Source organism: Strongylocentrotus purpuratus, unplaced genomic scaffold (assembly GCF_000002235.5).
Source record: "Strongylocentrotus purpuratus isolate Spur 01 unplaced genomic scaffold, Spur_5.0 spur5_scaffold_20, whole genome shotgun sequence".
Lineage (NCBI taxonomy): Eukaryota > Metazoa > Echinodermata > Echinoidea > Camarodonta > Strongylocentrotidae > Strongylocentrotus > Strongylocentrotus purpuratus.
This window is the reverse complement of record NW_022145606.1, coordinates 28,779,749-28,805,270: the sequence shown is the minus strand read 5'-3', so window position 1 is coordinate 28,805,270 and position 25,522 is coordinate 28,779,749. Positions and strand designations below refer to the sequence as shown.

General features: G+C 37.6%; 1 protein-coding gene and 1 long non-coding RNA gene across 2 annotated transcripts; both read left to right on the top strand.

The window, feature by feature from the left end:
• Positions 1-3,652: 3,652 nt before the first annotated feature.
• LOC105442232 lies at positions 3,653-9,890 on the top strand. Its single transcript, XM_030993830.1, has 12 exons — positions 3,653-4,198; positions 5,974-6,063; positions 6,344-6,433; positions 6,713-6,802; positions 7,083-7,172; positions 7,453-7,542; positions 7,822-7,911; positions 8,191-8,280; positions 8,561-8,650; positions 8,931-9,020; positions 9,300-9,389; positions 9,670-9,890. The coding sequence occupies exons 1-12, from the start codon at positions 3,653-3,655 to the stop codon at positions 9,802-9,804; spliced, it is 1,581 nt and encodes a 526-aa protein (XP_030849690.1). The 3' UTR covers positions 9,805-9,890.
• Positions 9,891-19,728: 9,838 nt separating this feature from the next.
• On the top strand, positions 19,729-25,331 carry LOC100894048. Its single transcript, XR_004065409.1, has 4 exons — positions 19,729-19,912; positions 20,905-21,006; positions 22,721-22,928; positions 23,920-25,331. It is a non-coding gene; the product is annotated as an uncharacterized LOC100894048 (long non-coding RNA).
• The last annotated feature ends 191 nt before the right edge of the window (positions 25,332-25,522 follow it).

Genomic DNA, 25,522 nt, shown 5'->3' with positions numbered 1-25,522 from the left:
ATGACCCCCCCCCCCCCCCTGTTATCCAATGTCTGTAAACGCCCCTATTCCATCCTTCCTCATCGTTCTAGTATGATAACCGCAGTGAAAGCGAGAGTTATAAACATGATTAATATGGCGGGTGATTAATTGTTTCCAAAAGAATCAACGCAGCTAGCTTTGACTGTATAGTTGTCAGTCAGTAGATAACAGTTTCATAGAAGCTGACATAACGTTCCTCGTTAGTACTTTGTATTAGTGAAGTCGATGCTTACAGTAGTTTTCTGGAATCAGATGTTCAGACAATCTTTGGAGTCAGAGAGGCTGTTCACACCGCATTGAGATAGCGCGGTCTATCGTAGCACCCCTTTTTTTTCTAGCGCGCGCTAGACCCCGCTATCTCTCGTGGACCACCCCCAAGAGGCTGTTCACACCGGCAGAGATAGCGCGCGCTAGACCGCGCTATCCCTGCGGTTTGGAAGGTACAACGTCGTTTCGGTCCGCCCAACAGCGAGCCACGGCGAGCCAAAACGGCGTGCCACTGGAGCACCTCTTGGGGGTGGTCCACGAGAGATAGCGCGGTCTTGCGCGCGCTAGAAAAAAGGGGGTGCCAGGATAGACCGCGCTATCTCATTGCGGTGTGAACAGCCTAGAGGTGCTCCAGTGGCACGCCATTCGAAACGACATTGTACCTTCCAAACCGCAGAGATAGCGCGGTCTAGCGCGCGCTATCTCTGCCGGTGTGAACAGCCTCATATACGCAGATAGCGGATAGGAGGTGAGTAGAGTAGGCTGTTCACACCGCAATGAGATAGCGCGGTCTATCGTAGCACCCCCTTTTTTCTAGCGCGCGCTAGACCGCGCTCTCTCTCGTGGACCACCCCCAGGAGGTGCTCCAGTGGCACGCCGTTTTGGCTCGCCGTGGCACGCTGTTGGGCGGACCGAAACGACGTTGTACCTTCCAAACCGCAGAGATAGCGCGGTCTAGCGCGCGCTATTTCTGCCGGTGTGAACAGTGTGTGGCATACAGTTTACATGTGGCTAAAGACCTTTGTATTTTTTTTGTAAAAGCGGGACTGCACTACCTGCAGCTACTTGCGCCCTCTATATAACGAACACTGCCTAAGCGGTACACGTTGGCCCGTTGGTCCCTATGGTCCCCCATGGTCACTTTTTTCTTAAGTTAATTGAGAGCTGATTTGATGAGATAGCCAGCTGTCAGTGCACGACCTTGCAGGGAGATCTAATCCCATGGCCAAACTAGTGCAGATAGGCTTTAAATGAAACACTTCCTAATGTATTATGTAACTAATTAATACATAGAATAAGAGGAGCCACATATTCGAGAAACCCTAAATTAGGGAGGCGCGATGGCTTAGTGGTAGAGCAGTAGTATCGTATCGAAACCAAGTCGATGCGCTAATGCCCTTAGGTAAGGCATTACTCCTCATTACCAAATCCCTTGGAGAGGACTTAGAGCCACCGGTCCCCATGTTGCTTACCTACAAGCATTCACATGCTTTTATAGTAGTCATATCAGGTACAAAACACAAAACACAAAACAAACAAACAAACGAATCACGGAAAGCATAATAGGGCAAGACAATGATAACTGAACCAATAGATAAACAAACAGCGAAAGATTATTTGAATGCATTGAAATTAAGTGTATGAGAACAAAAAACATGGATATAAAGGTGCATGTATTGTAGACATTTTAAATTAATTAATTTTTGGATATAAAGGTGCATGTATGGAAGACAATTTAGATTAATTAATTTTTTCGATTCGCTTTAAGTTTTTATTTCTGCAATACAATGTTGAAAAAACCGGTGTATTTAGCAATGGACTTATCATATGCAGCCATACTACATTGTTTTATGTTTTTAACGCGTTTACTCTTTTGTATACAACTTGCGTTCAATTTGATTTCCTTTTAAGAATATTTAAAGACAAATCCACCCTCAATCAAGGTAAATTGCTCTAAAAAAAGAAACGCGAAAGTTTGAACTAAATTAGAGAGTTATGAACGTTTGAACTATTTCGAGAATATAAAATCGGCAAGCTCATCAGTGGATTATGGTGTTCTCAGGAAGATGGAAGACTTCACATGCGTGGCTGATCTTTAAAGAAAGGGAGTTAAGTCTTTTGTCAACTCTGTTTGTTGCTACGGCAGGCAGCCAGTGAAAACAAATTCGTTTAATCAAATCATGGAAATGCAAGCATTACTTTAAACAAAAAGAACTTTGTTATTCCTGGCTCATTTTTCCTGATCGAGGTGTCATATAAAAGGGCATAAAATGAACTTTCTAGAAATGGAATTTTCTTTTTGAAATTCATATACCGTTCGCCAAATGAATTTTTGGTACCTTCTCTTCTAATTGTTTTTATTCATTCATGCGTGAAATATGCATCATTTGAGTTGCATCAAATGAAGGAAGAAGATCTAAGCTTTACAAATAGGTGTCATTTATTAATTATAATTATGATTAAGTTATGATAAAACATCGAACATTCTCTGTTTTGTTTTGTTTGGGACGCACGTTAAGTGACCTAGGTGCACTAAGGAGGAAAAGCAAATTAATGAATTAATTAATATCAAAATAATTTTTGAAAAGGACCAATTCTAATTGTCTTCTAACAAAAACTCCCTTACTTTGATAATTAATTGATATACCTACACACTTGTCATGTTGATCGCGGGTACAACCTAGCCAATGTGATAGATGGGAATATCACTTTCGACGGATCGAATTAGCTTTCTATAATCTGAAGTCGAATCATTGATCAATGATAAGAAATATCACAACGTCCTTTAACATTCAACAATGTTATCATGTCACTGAAAAAAAAGAAATGGTAGAAGGGTGAACATTCTGTAATGACACATCTATATTTTGCTGATCATACATATACAGACAAAATGTTAATATAAACAATTAAGTCCAACCCATAAAATAAATTGGACCTTGAACTAGAAGGCGAAGTCATACCGGAGGAAAACGACCACTTTTCCGGAAGTGAGAGTAGAGGAATCACTAAGATAATAACTCGATTTCGAAATTGATGGTATGTTGCAATACATTTTAATATCATTTCAACATTTCGTTCACAGGATCCGTATGAAGCTATAAAAAGGTCGTGGATCCACACAGCGTGTTCCATTCTTTTGGAGCCCCACAGTTGAGACTACATCTTCTTCCAAACGTCGAAATACTCGATCAGAAGTCCTCGATCTGAAGGTTCGATGGCATCAAAAACGCCTTATGTCATGGAAGGAGTTCCAGAGAATCTTCAGGAACAGCTCAACGAGATCATCAACGCCGTCAACCACGTCGAGAGCTGCGCGAAAATTCCATGTGACACGTGTCTTAGTAAAGTGGCTTTGGTTAAACTGATTTCTGGGAACTCTGCCTTGCACCAAGAGAGAATTGGTGACCTGACGGCAGAACGCACCAGCTTCTCTCGAATGCTCATATCATGTTGGCAGAAGAAAGAATTGCTGCAGATGTTCACCAATGCGTCAGAGACGGATACCTTAATTAAGGAGGCGCAACAGTCCTTCGTATTCTACCGCGCTCTGGCGGGAATCTGCTGGAACTATACAGATGAGTAAGATGCCTTTTGTTTGAAGATAGAAGAAGAAGGTACACTCACAGTCCTGGTGGACTGGATGCTCTTACTCCAGGACAAAACCTTGAACAAATGGGCCACAGAAATTGTCTTCAATGTCCTGAACATCCTGCACAACACCTGTAGAAGGATCGAGGCAATTCGGAGGAGCCATCGACAGATCGTCCCCGCGTTGGAGAAGTTGACAGCATCAGAAGACCCGATTGTCCAAGCATGTGCTTTCATGTCTCTCTCGTACATGGTTGACAAGGAGGAGGCCGATAAGCTTCCCACCAATTCTGCCTGTGTGGACAACCTTCTCTCGCTGCTCAGGCAATCACTGGAGAACGTCGAGCACAAGATCCGGATTACCAGAAGCACCGGCACCGACGCATTCATAAGAGGTTTCACTTTCTCCGCCATCGAGCTCGTCCAGGGCATCAAGCAGCTTGCAATCAATGATGACAACAAGCGCCTCATCGCCGAGAAGGATGGCATCACCATCATATCAAGTATGCTAAAGATGGGGCTAAATAAGGACTGTTCATCGCAAGAAAAGAGATACGCAGCAGAAGCACTTTGGCAACTCGCCTTCAGGCAGGAGAACGTGAAAAAGATTGAAAAGGACAATGACTTAATCAAAGGTACGATTTGTGAATTCCTATTCTTTTCCTATTTTTTAAAATAATTAATTGAATGGTTTATAATAAAGTAGTAAGGGTTAGTAAGGATATACATCAAATCGTCACCGTTTTTACGAAGTGTCCCAAGAGGCAAAAATCGATGTAAATTCAATAAAATATTTTTTTCGATATTCGAATCAAGTATCATAATGCCTACAATTTCACAAATTTTTAGAGTCTGAAATTGTCTAGTTACGTCATACGTGACATCACGAAACGCGTAAGGTAGTTATGATTGACAAAGTCCGTTTTCACGAACTGTCCCGTAAACTGTGTGTACTCGCAGGACGCTTCGTGAAAACGCATCTCAAAGCTATGTGCACTGTGTGGAGTTTTACGAAGCGTCGCGATTCGCCCGCGAAAGTCAAGGGCCACTTTTTAGTGCTCTGCGATATATTTTCATCGGCTGCTAGCGCCCGATCGTCGTTTGTACGAACCGTCTCCAGGGTATTACTCTCATCGAGGAGAGAGGTTTTCTCATGAAGAATGCCGTATTAGGAGCGAAAATCCCAGGTAATTAAATTTTACAAAAATATGAACAGAATGATACCTAAAAAAAAAAATCATAAATGTGATAAAAAGACAAGAAAGAGCCAATTTTGTTTCGTGATTGCAAATTTCCTTAAATAGAGCCCCATACACCGCATTGGGTGTAAGTTGCAAGAGTGGATGGGAGTAGAGAGAGCTTCAGTCTCTGATATCGACTGTTTACTTATAGGTTTGGTGTTAGGCCTACTCATGTTAAGTAACACTAAAATGTTTGTTGGGAACTGATGTTTCATTGTTGTGGCCTAGCCATCTAGAGATAGATCTAGACCTAGCTAGACTACTCTAGTCTAGATCTAAATCTAAACAGTAAACTTGGTCTTGGTTAAACTAACTTTAGATCTAACTTAGATCCTACTCCTAGCCCTATGCTATATGGCTATGCCAGCCTATAGCACTAGTAGTTAGAAGGCTATATTTAGTATATTGTTACCTTATTACAAGGCATTTTAGCTGCAAAATAAAAACATTAAACCGTAACGGGCAACATTTGCCATCATATTGCCAGATCAGGGCTTTCCCTGTACTGTAGACCACTGTTCTAAATCAGAGCTAGGCAACATTCAGCCATATTCCACTCTTTCTTGTCTGTGCGCTTTTATTAAAGTGCATACCCGGTACGCGCAGTATTGTGTAGGCGTTAAATTTTAAGCATGGTAACAATTTACGCCACAATTACATACACTGTAGGGTCTATCTCTAGACTACATGCGCTGCCTGAATAACCTGAAGTCAGAGGAACCAGCGAACAGACGAAAGTAAAAATCATGCTTGATACCAAAGTTGTATGTATCATTTGTAAAAAAATGCCTTGTAGGCCTAGGGATCTATAGACTAGATCTAGTAGGTAACATTTATTATATTGACAGGTCAATATAATTACATTTAATTGTATAGGCCTAATGCTGCATTGTCATTGCTAGTCCTAGGCTAACTTCGCTAAGGCTAAGCTAAGCCTAGGCTGGCTATATGATATGTAATTGTTTGAGAACTCTGTAATGAAAAACTAAAATAATTGACTACATTCATGTTCAAACTGAGCTCAGTTTCGTTGATATAATATGTTATATGCCCTTTTCTCCCTCCAAAATTTAGTGTTCGAAGGTTGCTTAAGAAGTAAAATAATGATTGTCAAATGTCTTTCATATTTCAGCTGTGGACTGTTGGTGCGTCATTTCCTGCATTCAGCATTCAAACCACTTTTCAGCTCGTCTTGCATTCAGTCTGTAAAGAGCATAAAGATGTAAGTTCTTGTAACCATTTACATCATTTCCGCTTCAATTTTATACCGCATGATTTATTAAGGAGCCATCAGTTATTTATTTATTTATATTTCTGTTATTGTGTCTTTTTGTTTGTATGGATGTGGGACTAGACTAAAACAATTGACTACATTCATGTTCATACTGAGCTCAGTTACATTAGAATAATATGTTATATGCCCTTTTCTCCCTCCAAAATTTAGTGTTCGAAGGTTGCTTAAGAAGTTAATTATTGATTGTCAAATGTCTTTCATATTTCAGCTGTGGACTGTTGGTGCGTCATATCCTGCATTCAGCATTCAAACCACTTTTCAGCTCATCTTGCATTCAGTCTGTAAAGAGCATAAAGATGTAAGTACTTGTAACCATTTACATCATTTCAGCTTCAATTTTACACCGCATGATTTATTAAGGAGCCATCAGTTATTCATTTATTTATATTTTTGTGATTGTGTCTTTTTGTTTGTATGGATGTGGGACTAGACTAAAACAATTGACTACATTCATGTTCATACTGAGCTCAGTTACATTAGTATAATATGTTATATGCCTTTTCCCCCCACAAAATTTAGTGTTCAAAGGTTGCTTAAAAAGTTAATTATTGATTGTCAAATGTCTTTCATATTTCAGCTGTGGACTGTTGGTGCGTCATTTCCTGCATTCAGCATTCAAACCATTTTTCAGCTCGTCTTGCATTCAGTCTGTAAAGAGCATAAAGATGTAAGTTCTTGTAACCATTTACATCATTTCAGCTTCAATTTTACACCGCATGATTTATTAAGGAGCCATCAGTTATTCATTTATTTATATTTTTGTGATTGTGTCTTTTTGTTTGTATGGATTTGGGATTAGACTAAAACAATTGACTACATTCATGTTCATACTGAGCTCAGTTACATTAGTATAATATGTTATATGCCCTTTTCTCCCTCCAAAATTTAGTGTTCGAAGGTTGCTTAAGAAGTTAAATATTGATTGTCAAATGTCTTTCATATTTCAGCTGTGGACTGTTGGTGCGTCATTTCCTGCATTCAGCATTCAAACCACTTTTCAGCTCGTCTTGCATTCAGTCTGTAAAGAGCATAAAGATGTAAGTTCTTGTAACCATTTACATCATTTCCGCTTCAATTTTACACCGCATGATTTATAAAGGAGCCATCAGTTATTTATTTATTTATATTTCTGTTATTGTGTCTTTTTGTTTGTATGGATGTGGGACTAGACTAAAACAATTGACTACATTCATGTTCATACTGAGCTCAGTTACATTAGAATAATATGTTATATGCCCTTTTCTCCCTCCAAAATTTAGTGTTCGAAGGTTGCTTAAGAAGTTAATTATTGATTGTCAAATGTCTTTCATATTTCAGCTGTGGACTGTTGGTGCGTCATTTCCTGCATTCAGCATTCAAACCACTTTTCAGCTCGTCTTGCATTCAGTCTGTAAAGAGCATAAAGATGTAAGTTCTTGTAACCATTTACATCATTTCAGCTTCAATTTTACACCGCATGATTTATTAAGGAGCCATCAGTTATTCATTTATTTATATTTTTGTGATTGTGTCTTTTTGTTTGTATGGATGTGGGACTAGACTAAAACAATTGACTACATTCATGTTCATACTGAGCTCAGTTACATTAGTATAATATGTTATATGCCTTTTCCCCCCACAAAATTTAGTGTTCGAAGGTTGCTTAAGAAGTTAATTATTGATTGTCAAATGTCTTTCATATTTCAGCTGTGGACTGTTGGTGCGTCATATCCTGCATTCAGCATTCAAACCACTTTTCAGCTCATCTTGCATTCAGTCTGTAAAGAGCATAAAGATGTAAGTACTTGTAACCATTTACATCATTTCAGCTTCAATTTTACACCGCATGATTTATTAAGGAGCCATCAGTTATTCATTTATTTATATTTTTGTGATTGTGTCTTTTTGTTTGTATGGATGTGGGACTAGACTAAAACAATTGACTACATTCATGTTCATACTGAGCTCAGTTACATTAGTATAATATGTTATATGCCTTTTCCCCCCACAAAATTTAGTGTTCAAAGGTTGCTTAAAAAGTTAATTATTGATTGTCAAATGTCTTTCATATTTCAGCTGTGGACTGTTGGTGCGTCATTTCCTGCATTCAGCATTCAAACCATTTTTCAGCTCGTCTTGCATTCAGTCTGTAAAGAGCATAAAGATGTAAGTTCTTGTAACCATTTACATCATTTCAGCTTCAATTTTACACCGCATGATTTATTAAGGAGCCATCAGTTATTCATTTATTTATATTTTTGTGATTGTGTCTTTTTGTTTGTATGGATTTGGGATTAGACTAAAACAATTGACTACATTCATGTTCATACTGAGCTCAGTTACATTAGTATAATATGTTATATGCCCTTTTCTCCCTCCAAAATTTAGTGTTCGAAGGTTGCTTAAGAAGTTAAATATTGATTGTCAAATGTCTTTCATATTTCAGCTGTGGACTGTTGGTGCGTCATTTCCTGCATTCAGCATTCAAACCACTTTTCAGCTCGTCTTGCATTCAGTCTGTAAAGAGCATAAAGATGTAAGTTCTTGTAACCATTTACATCATTTCCGCTTCAATTTTACACCGCATGATTTATAAAGGAGCCATCAGTTATTTATTTATTTATATTTCTGTTATTGTGTCTTTTTGTTTGTATGGATGTGGGACTAGACTAAAACAATTGACTACATTCATGTTCATACTGAGCTCAGTTACATTAGAATAATATGTTATATGCCCTTTTCTCCCTCCAAAATTTAGTGTTCGAAGGTTGCTTAAGAAGTTAATTATTGATTGTCAAATGTCTTTCATATTTCAGCTGTGGACTGTTGGTGCGTCATTTCCTGCATTCAGCATTCAAACCACTTTTCAGCTCATCTTGCATTCAGTCTGTAAAGAGCATAAAGATGTAAGTTCTTGTAACCATTTACATCATTTCAGCTTCAATTTTACACCGCATGATTTATTAAGGAGCCATCAGTTATTCATTTATTTATATTTTTGTGATTGTGTCTTTTTGTTTGTATGGATGTGGGACTAGACTAAAACAATTGACTACATTCATGTTCATACTGAGCTCAGTTACATTAGTATAATATGTTATATGCCTTTTCCCCCCACAAAATTTAGTGTTCGAAGGTTGCTTAAGAAGTTAATTATTGATTGTCAAATGTCTTTCATATTTCAGCTGTGGACTGTTGGTGCGTCATTTCCTGCATTCAGCATTCAAACCACTTTTCAGCTCGTCTTGCATTCAGTCTGTAAAGAGCATAAAGATGTAAGTTCTTTTAACCATTTACATCATTTCAGCTTCAATTTTACACCGCATGATTTATTAAGGAGCCATCAGTTATTTATTTATTTATATTTCTGTTATTGTGTCTTTTTGTTTGTATGGTTGTGGGACTAGACTAAAACAATTGACTACATTCATGTTCATACTGAGCTCAGTTACATTAGTATAATATGTTATATGCCCTTTTCTCCCTCCAAAATTTAGTGTTCAAAGGTTGCTTAAGAAGTTAATTATTGATTGTCAAATGTCTTTCATATTTCAGCTGTGGACTGTTGGTGCGTCATTTCCTGCATTCAGCATTCAAACCACTTTTCAGCTCGTCTTGCATTCAGTCTGTAAAGAGCATAAAGATGTAAGTTCTTTTAACCATTTACATAATTTCCGCTACAATTTTTGACCACATGATATGTTTTATTCAGGAGCCATACAATTGTATGGATCATCAAAATAATTGGATAACAAATTCCAGTTTAATTTGTACCTTCAAGTGACTTGAATATGCACTCTGTCAATCATACCTATTTTGGTTCGGCGTTGAAACGAAAGAACTACTATAGATCGAGCTTGTTGCTAGTAGTGAGAATACTGAGAGAGTCGGTGGCTCTATTTGGCGCGCACGAAAGGTCACGATAAAAGCGCGACTTTTGGTGCGCGCCGTAATGAGAATGGGGTATATCTGTATTATAATTATTAGTAAGAATTTGAGGGACATTATATCTTTCATTAGAAATTAGTTTAAAAGAAATTGGTGTATTATTCGGCAGTTGCCTACAAGTACTTGGGTGGCATAAGGATGAAATCAAAATTTTGAAAAATCATATAGTACATCTTTAATTTATTTATTTTTGTGTTCATATATTCAATTTCAACTTTGTCAACATCACCCATTCAATAAATCCAACTATTTCTAATAACTATATCCTTTACGAGGAAAAGGATAGCCGACTTTTTTCCATGAATAATGCTTAAAAGACAGGAAATATTAGCTGTAGAAAAAAGAGAAAATTGCAAGAGTGTTAAAGTCTACTCTCAGATTATTTATGCTTCATGAAGATGACATAGATTTCAACATAATGATAGAAAATAAATATATATCTTCTTTTAAGTGATTGGTTGAACATATTTTATCCATATCCAAGCCGCAGAAAAACTCAACTTTTTTCTTTTAAGCAAAAATGTAAAATCTTTGAATCTTGATGTGTACTCATTGATATGAAGTTATTGAGTATTCTATGTTTAAATGGTCTTACAAGTATTATGTAATCAGTATTTTTAAGCGTCACAAGAACTATCCTGACAACTAATCATACACTTCCTATGTATTTAGTTATCTCAAATGTTCATAAAGATAAAATTATGTTTTATTCCATTATCAATGTCGTTGATTTATAACTCTGTGCAGGGCGGATAATAACAAGGATGTTCTGGTAAGGTGGGACAGAAACGGGGAGATTAACTGTGTCGAGAAAGGAGACCTGCACTTCTCTGGAAATTTGAGGGTGGGTTCGCGAGTAACCATGAACTGGGCAGATGGAGAGTGGGCCGGAACTGTTACCCTTACAGAAGACCCAGATTCTGATACCATAGATTCAGACAGTGACCTAATTCCTCTAGCCTCGTTAATGACAGTGCCAATTACCCTTACAGAAGACCCAGATTCTGAAACCATAGTTTTCAGACTCTGACAGTGACTTAATTCCTCTAGCCTTATTAAGGACAGTACCAATTAACACAGAACCTACTAACAGTGGTCCACCCAATCTACCTGCTAGATGTGAACATTTCCATTGCTTTGAAGAAGTATGGGCTGCTTGCCACAGATGCCTTTGTTTTTTATGTTATAACCATTTTACTTTAAGTGATCAATGCTCATGCCATAACCTTGCATTTGCTGAAGCAAATATTAATGTTGATGACTTTAATGGTTTGACCGAGTTGGCAGATGTGCCAATTCAGGAAGCTTGCTGTGTTGCTGAGGTGCTAAGCAGCTCAGACAACAGCCTCATAAACACAGATACATCATCAGGTTCATCACAATCAAAAGAGGTTCAAAGTTGTCAGCAGCAGGATGACATGTCAAGCACTGTGGACCTTCAAGACATTCCTGAAAATGCAGATCTTCCTCGCGAGTCGGCAAGATTAGAGCCCTTGCCTGAGGACTTTTTGGTTGAAGGGGAACCAGCTCCAGAAGATCAAGCGTCCAAGGTTCCTAAGGAGATTAAGAGCAAGAATGCCATCGTAAAGCGTAAAAGAAATACTGGTGAAGCGTACATCAGCGAGAAAACCAGAAAGATGATGCCTGCGCGGAGGGAAGCTTCATATGATACCCGTTGCACAAGATGTGACTCCAGGAAGTTTTCCTGTACAAGTTACGACAGGGAAGAAAGAGCCAAGATCCGTTCCTCCTTCTTTGATCTTAACAATCTTCTAAAGCAGAGAGAGTGGATTGCAAGACAACTCAACGTGACGATGACAGGAAACAAACGCAAGATTGTCTACAACCTTCCTTCTTCGACAGATCCATTGAAGAAAACTCAAGTGTGCAAGCAGATGTTTCTGTCTACACTTGGCATCTCATCGAGACAAACAAAGACTGTTGTCAACAAAATGCTTTCCTGTGGCCTTCTTGAAGGAGAACTTCGAGGAGGACGTCAGACTACCGAACGTGACACCCTTTTGCGGGAGAGTGTGCGAAAGCACATAGATAAATTCCCAAGGATGGAATCGCACTACTGTCGTGCAAGTAGCAGATGCGAGTACCTGTCATCTGATTTGAATGCTGAGAAAATGCATTGTATGTATCAACAAGAGAATGAAGACGGTCCCTCTCTTTCTCTATACAAGACGGTCTTAAGAGAGATGAAGCTGAAGTTTCACTCCCCGAAGAAAGATCAGTGTGGGATCTGTGATACATATCACAGGGGAACACAGAGTCAGAAGGAACATCTTGCAACTGACTTCGCAAAACACATCGATGAGAAAAATAAAGTGAGGGAGATCAAGAGGAAAGCTAAGGAAAGAGCTTGCTCAGATCCGACCTTCCATGCTGCAGTTTTTGACCTGCAGCAAGTCATCTACCTTCCCAAGTCTACCCGGTCAGAGCTTTTCTACAAACGTAGATTAGCCAATTATAATTTCACTGTGTTCAGTCTTGGTACCAAGGAAGGGACTTGCTACCTATCGCATGAAGGGCAAACAAAACGTGGATCATGTGAAATTGCTTCACACATACATTCGTATCTGTGTGGGCTCGATAATGATGGAATAGAAGAAGTAGAATTCTTTGCCGATGGTTGCCCCGGGCAGAACAAGAATTCCATTCTGCCCAGTATGATGTTGGGCTTCATAGAAGGGGCAAAGTCTATCAAGAGGATCAGACAATACTTCTTTGAAGCTGGACACGGCCAGTCCGAGGGCGATTCTATGCACAGTGTCGTAGAGAGAGCCATCCAGCAGGTGGGAGAGATTATGTTGCCAGCCCAGCTTGCCTGCATCTGTAGAATGGCAAGAAGTCATCCTAGATCTTACACAGTCATCACAGTCAAGACAGCTGATATAATGGATTGGAAGACTTACAGCCAAAGGAGAGGTGTTCTCAGAGTTCGCTCGTCAGAGGGAAGTCAAGCCATCGACTGGACCAAGTTTAGAGCACTCCAGGTGACTAAGAGAGGTCAAGATGCTATTGGATTCAAGTACTCTCATCTGGAAGATGATTTCGATTGTATTTCACTGACCAGCAGGCGAAGAGGAACAGATAATGAAGACGTTGACGTGGAACCTCTGTACAGGATGGGAAACCCCAAGCTCTCCCAAGGAAAGTACACAGACCTAATGACCCTCTGCACTGGTGACACAGCCGTCATTTCTCATCCAGAATACCAGGCCTTCTACCGCATGCTTCCACACTAAGCACATTGAGCTATTGTATGACTTACACAATTTACTTATTTTTGTGTATATTTTCATATCTAACATGTTAGCTTACACATGCTCAAATAATGTCAAGTATTTATGACACAGACTGCCCTAATATAGCTTTATGTTTAACAGGCACATGCTATAATCCATTAATTTTCTTTCTTTTTCATTACTTGCTTATTGCAGGTTTTAAAGAGTGATACAGATTCAAGTTTTTTTTTTCACTTCAACCTGGAACTTCTCTACAAGATGGAAAATCAAGGTAAATATGTCTAGTGGGTGGAGGGTAAAAATCCAGCCCCCCCCCCCCCCCTCTGACCTTATAAGGGTTAAAACATGTTTCAGAGATAGCTAGACACCAGCTCAAAACAGTATACATCAGTTCTCACAAGGACTGTCACATTGTATTTTCTGTGTAGAGCAAGTGCTATAATCTCTTTGGTTTTAGAGACCAGGCAAGGACTTTTAAGCTAGACACAAGCTCAAAACAGTATACATCAGTTCTCACAAGGACTGTCACATTGTATTTTCTGTGTAGAGCAAGTGCTATAATCTCTTTGGTTTTAGAGACCAGGCAAGGACTTTTAAGCTAGACACAAGCTCAAAACAGTATACATCAGTTCTCACAAGGACTGTCACATTGTATTTTCTGTAGGAGCAAGACAGTGGTATATCTTTTTGGTTTAGAGACCAGGCAAGGACTTTTAAGCTAGACACAAGCTCAAAACAGTATACATCAGTTCTTACAAGGACTGTCACATTGTATTTTCTGTGTAGAGCAAGTGCTATAATCTCTTTGGTTTTAGAGACCAGGCAAGGACTTTTAAGCTAGACACAAGCTCAAAACAGTATACATCAGTTCTTACAAGGACTGTCACATTGTATTTTCTGTGAAGAGCAAGTGCTATAATCTCTTTGGTTTTAGAGACCAGGTAAGGACTTTTAAGCTAGACACAAGCTCAAAACAGTATACATCAGTTCTTACAAGGACTGTCACATTGTATTTTCTGTGAAGAGCAAGTGCTAAAATCTCTTTGGTTTTAGAGACCAGGTAATGACTTTTAAGCTAGACACAAGCTCAAAACAGTATACATCAGTTCTTACAAGGACTGTCACATTGTATTTTCTGTAGGAGCAAGACAGTGGTATATCTTTTTGGTTTAGAGACCAGGCAAGGACTTTTAAGGTAGACACAAGCTCAAAACAGTATACATCAGATCTTACAAGGACTGTCACATTGTATTTTCTGTAGGAGCAAGACAGTGGTATATCTTTTTGGTTTAGAGACCAGGCAAGGACTTTTAAGGTAGACACAAGCTCAAAACAGTATACATCAGTTCTCACAAGGACTGTCACATTGTATTTTCCGTAGGAGCAAGACAGTGGTATATCTTTTTGGTTTAGAGACCAGGCAAGGACTTTTAAGGTAGACACAAGCTCAAAGCAGTATACATCAGTTCTCACAAGGACTGTCACATTGTATTTTCTGTAGGAGCAGGACAGTGGTATATCTTTTTGGTTTAGAGACCAGGCAAGGACTTTTAAGGTAGACACAAGCTCAAAACAGTATACATCAGTTCTCACAAGGACTGCCACATTGTATTTTTTGTAGGAGCAGGACAGTGGTATATCTTTTTGGTTTAGAGACCAGGCAAGGACTTTTAAGGTAGACACAAGCTCAAAACAGTATACATCAGTTCTCACAAGGACTGCCACATTGTATTTTCTGTAGGAGCAGGACAGTGGTATATCTTTTTGGTTTAGAGACCAGGCAAGGACTTTTAAGGTAGACACAAGCTCAAAGCAGTATACATCAGTTCTCACAAGGACTGTCACATTGTATTTTCTGTAGGAGCAGGACAGTGGTATATCTTTTTGGTTTAGAGACCAGGCAAGGACTTTTAAGGTAGACACAAGCTCAAAACAGTATACATCAGTTCTCACAAGGACTGCCACATTGTATTTTCTGTAGGAGCAGGACAGTGGTATATCTTTTTGGTTTAGAGACCAGGCAAGGACTTTTAAGGTAGACACAAGCTCAAAACAGTATACATCAGTTCTCACAAGGACTGCCACATTGTATTTTCTGTAGGAGCAGGACAGTGGTATATCTTTTTGGTTTAAAGACCAGGCAAGGACTTTTAACCTAGACACAAGCTCAAAACAGTATACTTCAGTTGTTACAAGGACTGTCACATTGTATTGACTTTAAGAGGCAGGTAACAACTGTGTGATCCCTATAGAGCCAGAAGTTAAACTATTTTGACACTCAGGAAACAAATAAAGATTGACCACAAAAGCTATTTAAGACATCATTTTTACTGTATATTCATGTATGAGTACCCCTTTCATTGTGGCCCTGTTATATTTGTATTAACTAGTATCAAAAATATAAAGAAAATGTTCCTATTGTTATTAACATTACACAATTCAAATTCATTTTCATTAGAGGATTATGACATGATTATGAGAGGATAACCTATTTGTGGTAGAATTTGCATTTGCATCTTTTTTCTAGGGTATTATCATCTGTGCTATCAAAGTTTCCTTTTCCTGTTCTCACTCGTGCATTTTTTGTATGAGTCTTAAATTTCTCATTTATTCAAGGTGCTATGACTGATGAGGTTAAGGTATTTTTATGCTTAATGCTCAAGTACATACCGGTATATATTTATCCTTGCCATGTTTATGCTTATATTATTTTATAAATAAATATCTACATCTTTGTCACATTTGTACACCTGCAATTATATTTTTGTTTGATTTTACCTTTGCTATATTATTTACATGTATATTGATTTTTATATTTTGATGTTTGTATCATATTGTAAATATCTCAATACTTTTTAAACTGACAATATGGGCCTTTCAATTGGCTGCATGTTATGTGTTTAAACAAAAATTAAATTAATGAACTGGTTCAATTCAATGTATTAAAGCTAGAAATGTTTCACTATAAATTATATCGTCAATGAACATGGAAATATATATACATATATTATGAAGAAGAAATGCTACTTCTTCAGTTAAAATGATTTTTTGTTTATACATAATTATATGTAAATAAAGGATTACAGAAAGAAGAAAAAATAATTGTGTTTTTCACTGATCGTAAATAGTTTTTCAATGAAATCAGTTTGTGTATGAAAGATATTAATTGATCAGTTTGTATGCATTTATATTAATGTCCATTATATATTTGAAATTTATTAAGCCATATTGAATAGTAGTGACTAGTCTATCAATCATATTCATGTAAATATGTAATATCTACTGTGCTCTTTTTTAAGTGAATGAATTCTACCAATTAACGATGCTGTCAAGGATTTGTCTCTTATTTTAACTGTACACGGTACAAAGGCTCCAAATCAAGTGAAAATACAACCCCTTTTTTTGTATGTGAGCTGGCACTCAATCAAAAAAGATACCATGACAAACTGTTGCTATTATATGCCATAATATGGATGAAGAATTTCATAGAAGAAAGAGAAGAGATACGACCTAAACTTACTGCCACAATATGTTTTTCCCTGTAACTTCTTCACTGGGGCTTTAATGATGCTCAATGTAAACTAATGCCAATAATGTTCGTTGTCATCATTTTGATTTTCGAGTTATCCATACCTATATCAAAACCTGCATTAACTTGTTGAAAATGACCTTAAACAAAAGAAAATTAGCTGTCATAGAACATGCTTTACATACTTATACATATAAAATGTTTATGAAAATATATCTCCACTGTGACAATGATGATTGAGGTAAGTGATACGTTCTTCTTTGTTAAAATTTGTATTGAAACCATGAAATCGATATAATGAAGAAGTGCGCCTTTAATTTGTTTTACATCTATCATAATCCGTATTCAATCTAAAATCAATATTATACTGGAAATAATTTCTGTGATCATAAAGGCATAAATACATATGGAATACATAAGATGCATTCCATTTACAGTATACTTAGTATTGAAGACTATAATGCATGAATTATGGAATAACTTGTAAAGTCAACAGTTCCGATTTGAGTAAATGTATAATTAATACAGCATTAAGTAGAGAATTTTCATGTTAAAAGTTTCAACAACTCTTGAAGCTTTTATCACCATTATATGATTTATGTTTGCGATTTGTGATTAAAAGTTTCTAACTTATTTGCAACTTATATATGCCTCAGTATACTTTATTTTGGTATTAATAAATGATCACAATTTCCTTAAGAAAATGTAGATACAGAGAGGGAAAATGTATGAGATAGTGAAAGAGTTTGAGAACGATTATGGATAAATAATGGAAGGCGAGAGATGAGTAATGAGAAAGAGAGAGAGGGTGGGGGGGGGGGGTAGGGAGATATAGGAGGAATATATTGACAGTGAGAAATTAAGGAAAAGATGTGGGAAATAGAAAGAGGAGAAAAGAGAGAAGTCGGAAGTCAGATAAAAAATGAAGGAAAAGATGGTGAAAGGTTAGGGGAAAATTATGGATAGTATAATGGTAGGCGAGAGATGAGTAGTGACAATGAGGGTGGGATAGGGAGATAGGAGGAAAATCATTTCAGAGTGAGAAATTAAGGAAAAGATGAGAAATAAAAGAGGAGAAAAGAGAGAATTCAGAAGATGGATAATGAAGGAAAACTGATTGGAGTGGCCAGTGGTTGACCAGCATCATGCCTAAACATTGTTCCAGGCCCGGTTGGGGGAGGGGGGGGGGGGGGGGGGGGTATGCAAATAGCATTGCTTTGCACAGCGCACGCGTCAACTGGGACGGTTCGTAAAAACGAAATTTCACATAACCAACAGGGGAAACGGGGCCGCGTAAGCTGCGGGGCCACTACGTGAAGACGAGCCTAAGCGTGGATGTCAAGTTTTTCGTTTTCACGAACCGTCCTCTGACTGTCCTCTGTGATTGAGGTCTAATTATGGTTTAAATAAACATTATTTCCCCGTAAAACTTATATCATTTCATTCTGTAGATAGTGTACTATCAAGATATCAAAAAAAATGAACACCATCACATACTTTTTCCCCGTGAAAACAGCGATTGTAAAAAAGTGAAACTTTAAACGCGTTTATCTCAAAATTTGTTTCTGTACGCTAAAACGCTCTTGGGACACTTCGTGAAAACGGTGACGAAATGAAATCCACACGAAAAATGAAGTACATGTATATCGATGACATTCGCATACAGAAAGTTTAAAGGGCGTTCTACATACACCTTGAACATGTACATTTCTAATAGTGTATGGCATGGCAACACCGGAGACCTTAAACTAAGTAAGTCGGAAAAATGTACCAAAAAGTCAGCATTCCATTATTAACAAATAAAAAGCAAGCCTTTAGAAATTGATCAAACCTCCAATTTTTCGTTAAGAAGTTTTGTTAGCATTGTCTTGTAATATTATAATTTTGTTTTCCTCTTTGGATTGAAATATTAACCCGTTGGCTACTGAATTATCTTATTCCCATAGGCTTAACACAGGGACCACCAGGTTCCAGTAAGCAATGGGTTAATGGGAGAAGCAATAGTCACTATGAACATGACGAACAAAGAAAGAGGACAAAATATACAGTTCCTCAGGTAGACAAAGGAACATCCCTTCACTGCTATTATGTAAAAATGTGTAGAACAGGTGTCACATGCATATTCATCTGTTTTACTCATTTTTATATAATAGCAGTGAAGGGATGTTCCTTTGTCTACCTGAAGAACTGTATATTTTGTCCTCTTGCTTTGTCAATCATGTTCATATTGAGTTGCAATTTAATTTGATTCGGTCCTTTTTATTCATACCAATTTAAAAGAATACATGTAAATTTGTTTTGGTCACACATTGCAAACATACCTAATATATATGTACACGTATATGAGAAACTATATCGTTTTTAATCATAACAGAACCATCAAAATAAAAGGTAGACAAAATATAAATTATCTTATATTCTAGTGTTACACATTGAAAATGATAAAAATGATAGAACATCAGTGTGGAGGAAGGAAGGAAAAGGAAAACCATGCCGAGCCGAAACTTGGGCCCATATGCTCCTCACTCCATTTGGGAATGGGGTATGGAACACAAAGAGCCCACATATCGGCTTGTCCGACATTTCAATTAGCGTATTCCCCTTCCTGACCGTAATAATTCATATAAGTAATTTAGATTGTGATCCTCATTTGTAATGATCTTTTTAGCTTTTTGGAGGATTCATGCCTTGCATTCTTCTGCCAGGTTTCGTCCATTCCTGTTATTTGACTCGCCCTCTTGACTACACTTTCCATTTTCCTAGAGTCATCTTTCCTAAATGCCCCAAACCAAACAGCACAGTTGAAAAGAAAACTATCCGCAGGATTTTACAACTTGGTATGCTTTTTTTAAATTATCACCTTCAGAGTTGAAAAATCTTTCACTTACATCCGACCACGCTCTCGGGCAAGCGTGCAAAGGAGTGCTGTTAACGATGACAAGTACAGCTTCACAGCACATCATGATTAGCTACAAATAGGAAAAGCTGTCAAAGTCTGTGATGAGCGAGATCAAGAGCCAGCTGATAAGCAAGGGGTACAACGTGTGGATGGACGAAGATCGTATGGGTAAGTACTAGAATCTCTTGATATAGGCTTTTGTATTTTATTTTGCTTAACCTCCAGCGCTTTCCCCTCCAACATTTTCCCCAAATATCAAAATTCATCCTGATTTTATTTAAACCGGTTCCATTAATTTGTCAATCTTATTCATTTCTACTAACACTACCATCTGCCATCTGCTACCATCACCAACTGCGTGACGCGCTCGTGATAATGCTGCGGTACAGGAATCAGAAATCGCTCTATGTACGCCTTCTAAAGAAAGATGGCGCAAATGAAAAATAATTAAGGTACAGCTAGAGAAGTTGGTAAAATAACCTGCTTTTAAAATAATAAAGAAGACAAATTGAACTACACATAGCATAAACTAGTTAGCTTAAAGCTACATACCCAATATGTACCAAACAGAACACTCAGATCTTCTCAAAAGTCTCTCCTCACCATTCCACAAATAAATACTAAGTTATTCAGGTCTTGCTATTTTGAGGTTGCATCTGCCGAACTTTGGAATAAACTACCGGAAAATAAAAAAAGAAATTGGTACTGTTGACAACTTTTAGACGTGTCTTATTTTCAAAAATACTTTCCAATGTTAACGAGAGGAAGTATGTTGAGCGTACCTCACTCTTCTTATGTTACTCTATCCACCTTTCCTTCTTACTCTTTTTTACAGCGCATAGAGACATTATTGTGATATGCGCTATATAATTACGGTATATTACTATTATTATTAAAGCCACTAAAATAATTTGATTCATGTATTATAGTTTCCGAACGAACCTAAATTTAAATATGTCGTTATATTTAAACATTCAACCTGGGGGTTATTTAGAGAATTAAACGTTTACCATGATAAGTAACATACGAGTAGTCCACTCTTATTTCCCATCAAACCCCCTCCCCCGCACCTTAAGAATATTACAGAATAAAAATTTAGCTGAAGTTTGTGTGAAAAGCATATTTACTCAAGAACTATATGTCGTTCACCATCTGTTTAGGAGGAGATATCTATGATTGCATGGCTAAAGCTGTGGAGAACTCCTATTTGATCCTGGTCTGTATCACAAAGGGATATCAGGAGAGCGAGAACTGTCGTTTAGGTTCGTAACTCTTGGCCCCTTTTCACTCAAAAAACCCTCAACGGGGCATTAACGGAGGTAATATTTAAGTAGCCGCTGCCACTATTTATATATACACTGTTGGTCATAAAGGTAGAATAATTATGTTTACCCCAAATTATGGAATGATTTTGACAACGTTTTTTTCCTAATAGATCTAGATAATAGTATACATTCTCAGATTTTATCGAATAATAATTTGCGAGTGTTGGTATCATTAGTAATGCAGTACAATTACCATGGAAGTACTTCAGTACAAATACCACGGTATAATAGCGAAAGAACTGCAGGGGGGTGTTTCATAAAGAGTTCGCAAAGTTACGCGTGACTTTACGAACGACTTGTATATGAAGTGCCAGATAGGATGCCAAAAGTTTTTTCTGATATTTCCAATAACCTCAATTAAATAACGGCAAAAATATACTTTGCATTCAAAATGGTTGTTATGATAAGAATGCTAATCTACATCTGCACAGTTCAACTTAATAAATAATAATCAATAATGAGTAAGCATCCCATTTGGCTTTTCATATACAAGTCGTTCGTAAAGTCATGCGTAACTTTACGAACAGCTTTATGAAACACCCCCAGGACAAGTACCGCGGAAGTACTGCGAAAAGCGGCCCATTTACCGGAGTAAATGTACTGCGAGTACCGCAGTAATATATATATATATATTTTTTTTTACAAGGGTGCCCTTTTCTGAGGCATTAATCATCATTACTGTCAGTTATGACTTAAAGACGTAGGTCCCCTATCTCATAAGCATAGTAGCACAAACAAACACTCGCAAATTATTATTCAATAAAATCTGAGAATGTATACTATTATCTAGATCTATTACGAAAAAATCAAAATCATTCCATATAAATTGGGGTAAATAATAATTCCACCTTTATGACCAACAGTGTATATTTTTGGTGAGGTTTTGATAGATGCATATCAAAGAGAGAGAGAGAGAGAGAGAGAAAGGGAGGGGGGGGGGGAGTAAAGGAACAAAAATGATAGTGACTATAAAATCTGTGACTTGTAATTAATTAATTACCACAAGAGAAAATCCGAGCTCAATTTAAGTTTACCTTCCACCTTGTGGTTTGTCTAAAAATATGAAAATTACACGAAAATCTACACAAATAAATGTCCCACGAAATATTATGCATTAGCGGGCATTCCGACAAATCAATTGTCTCATTGTTCTATAGACCAAAGAATTATACAAGCTAATTTGAGGGTCAGTACTCAGCCCGTTTTGTTATCAAAAGCCATAAAAAAAAACACAGAAGCAAAGTACTTGCAACATCAATTGTGAGGTACTATGTACTGACATGACTGTCCTGTCCGATTTTCTAGAAACAGTGTCATTAGAAAGGTGCTCCAGTGTTGCACTAATCCAATCCTGTCAAATCTCTTCCACAGAGGCAACATTCACCTTTGACTGCAACAAGTGGAGATTTTTAAAAAATCACCTGAAATCATTTACTATTTGCTATGGAGACTATTGGCCTCCCAAATATCTCGATAGAGTACCATGTAACACTGTTGCATCCAATATTGTTGGTCAATTCTGCAGAGGCAACGTATGCGTGTAGCCTGCTATGATTTCATATTTACTATGGGGACGATTGACCTGTCTAACTATCTCGAAAGAGTGTCAAGTAACAATGTTGCATCCAATAATGTCCTTTCAATTCCACAGAAGCACGTTATGCTCTTGTTAAAGAAAAGCGGATTGTCCCCGTAAAGGTGAACGAAGCATTCAAGGCCTCGGGATGGCTCGGGGCCATCACCGCAGGGAAGATGTACTACCTCATCCAAAATGAAAAAACAGGTTCCCAGCCATCTTCCCACGATCATTGACCGGGAGATTGAGCATGAACTACAGAAGAATCATGATGCACAGTCGGGTAGGAACCCTTTCCTTCGAAACACAAATACACACACAATACACTCACAAATCCACATACTAAGACCATATGAACACATTCTCATTTATATTTCACCTTAAGTTTTTTTTTATTAAGACCGCCATCCAAGTCAAGCGTCACTTGTGATGGCGGTCTCTTGCACTTTTTCCACACATAGTTAGGATAATACTTTTAATTAATACTAAGAAGAAGAAGACGGTTGAGAAGGGAACACCATGAATACCAACAGGTGCCGTCCTCAATTGTTTTAGAATGCGATGATACGCCTGGTTTCAATATTATATTTAAAGAGTTACCAGTTTGAGGTTTCACAGAATTCCACATTTAGTGATCGTCAAAATTAATAAAAAAACATCTGATGTGCTGTATCAGATTTTTACAATCGCGTTCATTGATGAGTTTCACTGACTTTTTTGCTCCTATTCAAAGAAACAAAACATGATTTTGACTTTGTATTTTGAAGCAGGACTGCACTACTCGTAGCTACTTGCGCCCTCTATACAGCCGACAATGCCTAAGCGGTACCCGTAGATCCCCATGATGCCCTTTTTCTTACGTTAATTTTGAGCTGATTTGATGAGATAACCACCTGCCAGTGACCACGCAGGGAGGTCTAATCCCTCCTGGCCAAACTAGTGCAGATAGTCTTTAATGTCCTATTACACGATTTAGAAAAAGCTTGTAAATTAATGAAACATAGCCAGTTAAGTAATAAAACAAGAAGAGGAAGTCGAAGAAGAAAGGCCAGTCACATTATACAGACACAACACGCACACGAGGCCAAACACCATGAATAGCGAATTGTGACAGCTATCATGTTTTCTGTCCATTTCCTGTGAGCTCCACATAATACATGTATGCATATGATACTATTAGCATGATACTTATATCAAACATATATATTACATTTAAATATTTCAACAATATTTTTTCATTGCCATTTTATGAAACCATAAACTCTCTTTCTCAGGGGCACGAAGCGGTGGACCAGTTGAACCGGAGGTCCGTACATGGGACGCCACCAAAGTCCGCGAGTGGCTGACATCCAACGGCATCAGTTCCACCAACGAGAGTCTTCGGAACCTCACCGGGCTGCATTTGCTGCAGATTAAGAAGCAACTGGCGAGAGCTCCGGATTCGTTCTACCCGTCCATGAAAGAAGAATTGAAGGTCCCCTACCTGGAAGTCCTTTTGTTAGCCGCAGCTTTGGAGAACCTCTGAGAGATTTATGTCGGTCGTTCTTCTTTTTCTGTGGTTGGAGCTTCCCAATATAATTCATTTTAATTATTGTAAGTGTCAAAATTGTGTCACCAAATAATATATTTTACATTATTATTCCCCATTTCTATTGTGCGAAATTGTCTTGCTGAACACTTTTGTATACGATCAAGTCTTTTGCAAAGAGTTTCAGCCATTGATTAGAAGCTTAGATCCAACTCTCAAGAACTCCTAGTCCTAGTGTGATATGGATATGGACTATGGATCACTTTGTTTGTGGTTAAAGTTCCATTGCGGCAATAATGTCTTTTGTCAAGACATTAATCTGTATTTGACACTCTCCACCCTGGTGATGTTAGTGTGTACTTGGTAGAGGAAGACATTTCTCTAATGCCAGAGCATCTTACCAGGGCCGTTCGGCTTATGCCAGAGTACACGCATAGAAACATATACACAAGTATTAAGCGATATATAACTGTTACTACTATCAATATCATTAAGCTATGTATATATGTACATAAGTCTTCTTCTTTTTCTCGCACTTCTACGATCGAAAGTCCATGCGTTGTGAGGGGTGTCCTAAAACTGTATTTTCTTCTGCATAACGATCAACTAACTTCATGTTTTGGGCCTGCCTCAAAACAGTTAGATTTGAGCTAAATGTTATTTAGTCAGTTTCCAGAATTTTGCTTCAAGACAATAACAATGTAATATTTAAGATTAATTTGCATTTCTCACGTAGAGAATGCAAAATCTAAGGCATTCCTTTTGAAGAAAGAAATAGTGATTTGAGCAAAGTAGGAGTATTTGGAAAGATGAATAAGACTATAAGTAATTCATGAAAAAAGATAATTAGATATTCACAAGTATATTTAAACAGATTGGCAATTAGTTTTGAGCTAAATTATTATATGATAGTTGCTATTCCGGTATTTCATTTTATTTCTTCATTCACATTAAAAAAAATATCTTTTAAACTAATCTTTCAAAGTATACACTCTCCTATGTTAGAAATAAACGTCACTATCAAAGGTATTTTTTGTTGTTAAAACAGTGATAACCGTAACAATACTCTCAGTGCTCAAATGTATCGATGTAACATGGTTTTAAAAACTAATATGAGTAAGAGAGAAAAAAAGAGAGAATTTCCTTTTTTAAAATTAATGACTTCACTGAAATATATTTGTAATAAAAATATATTTAATGCATTATGAAATGCTGAAGTTTTCTTTTATCGGTAGCCTCTTATTAAGATTGGAAAAATAAGACGGGACGGAGAGAGAGAGAGAGAGAGAGAAAAGATCGGAGAGAGAATGAGAGTGATAAAGAGAAAGAGAGAGAGAGGATCGGAGAGA

Bases quoted from the DNA above. Each gene is read 5' to 3' on its own strand.
- LOC105442232 (XM_030993830.1), top strand. From the start codon at position 3,653: ATGCTCTTACTCCAGGACAAAACCTTGAACAAATGGGCCACAGAAATT. The intron at 6,064-6,343 runs GTAAGTTCTTGT...TTCATATTTCAG, and splicing joins TCTGTAAAGAGCATAAAGAT to CTGTGGACTGTTGGTGCGTC. The intron at 7,543-7,821 runs GTAAGTTCTTGT...TTCATATTTCAG, and splicing joins TCTGTAAAGAGCATAAAGAT to CTGTGGACTGTTGGTGCGTC.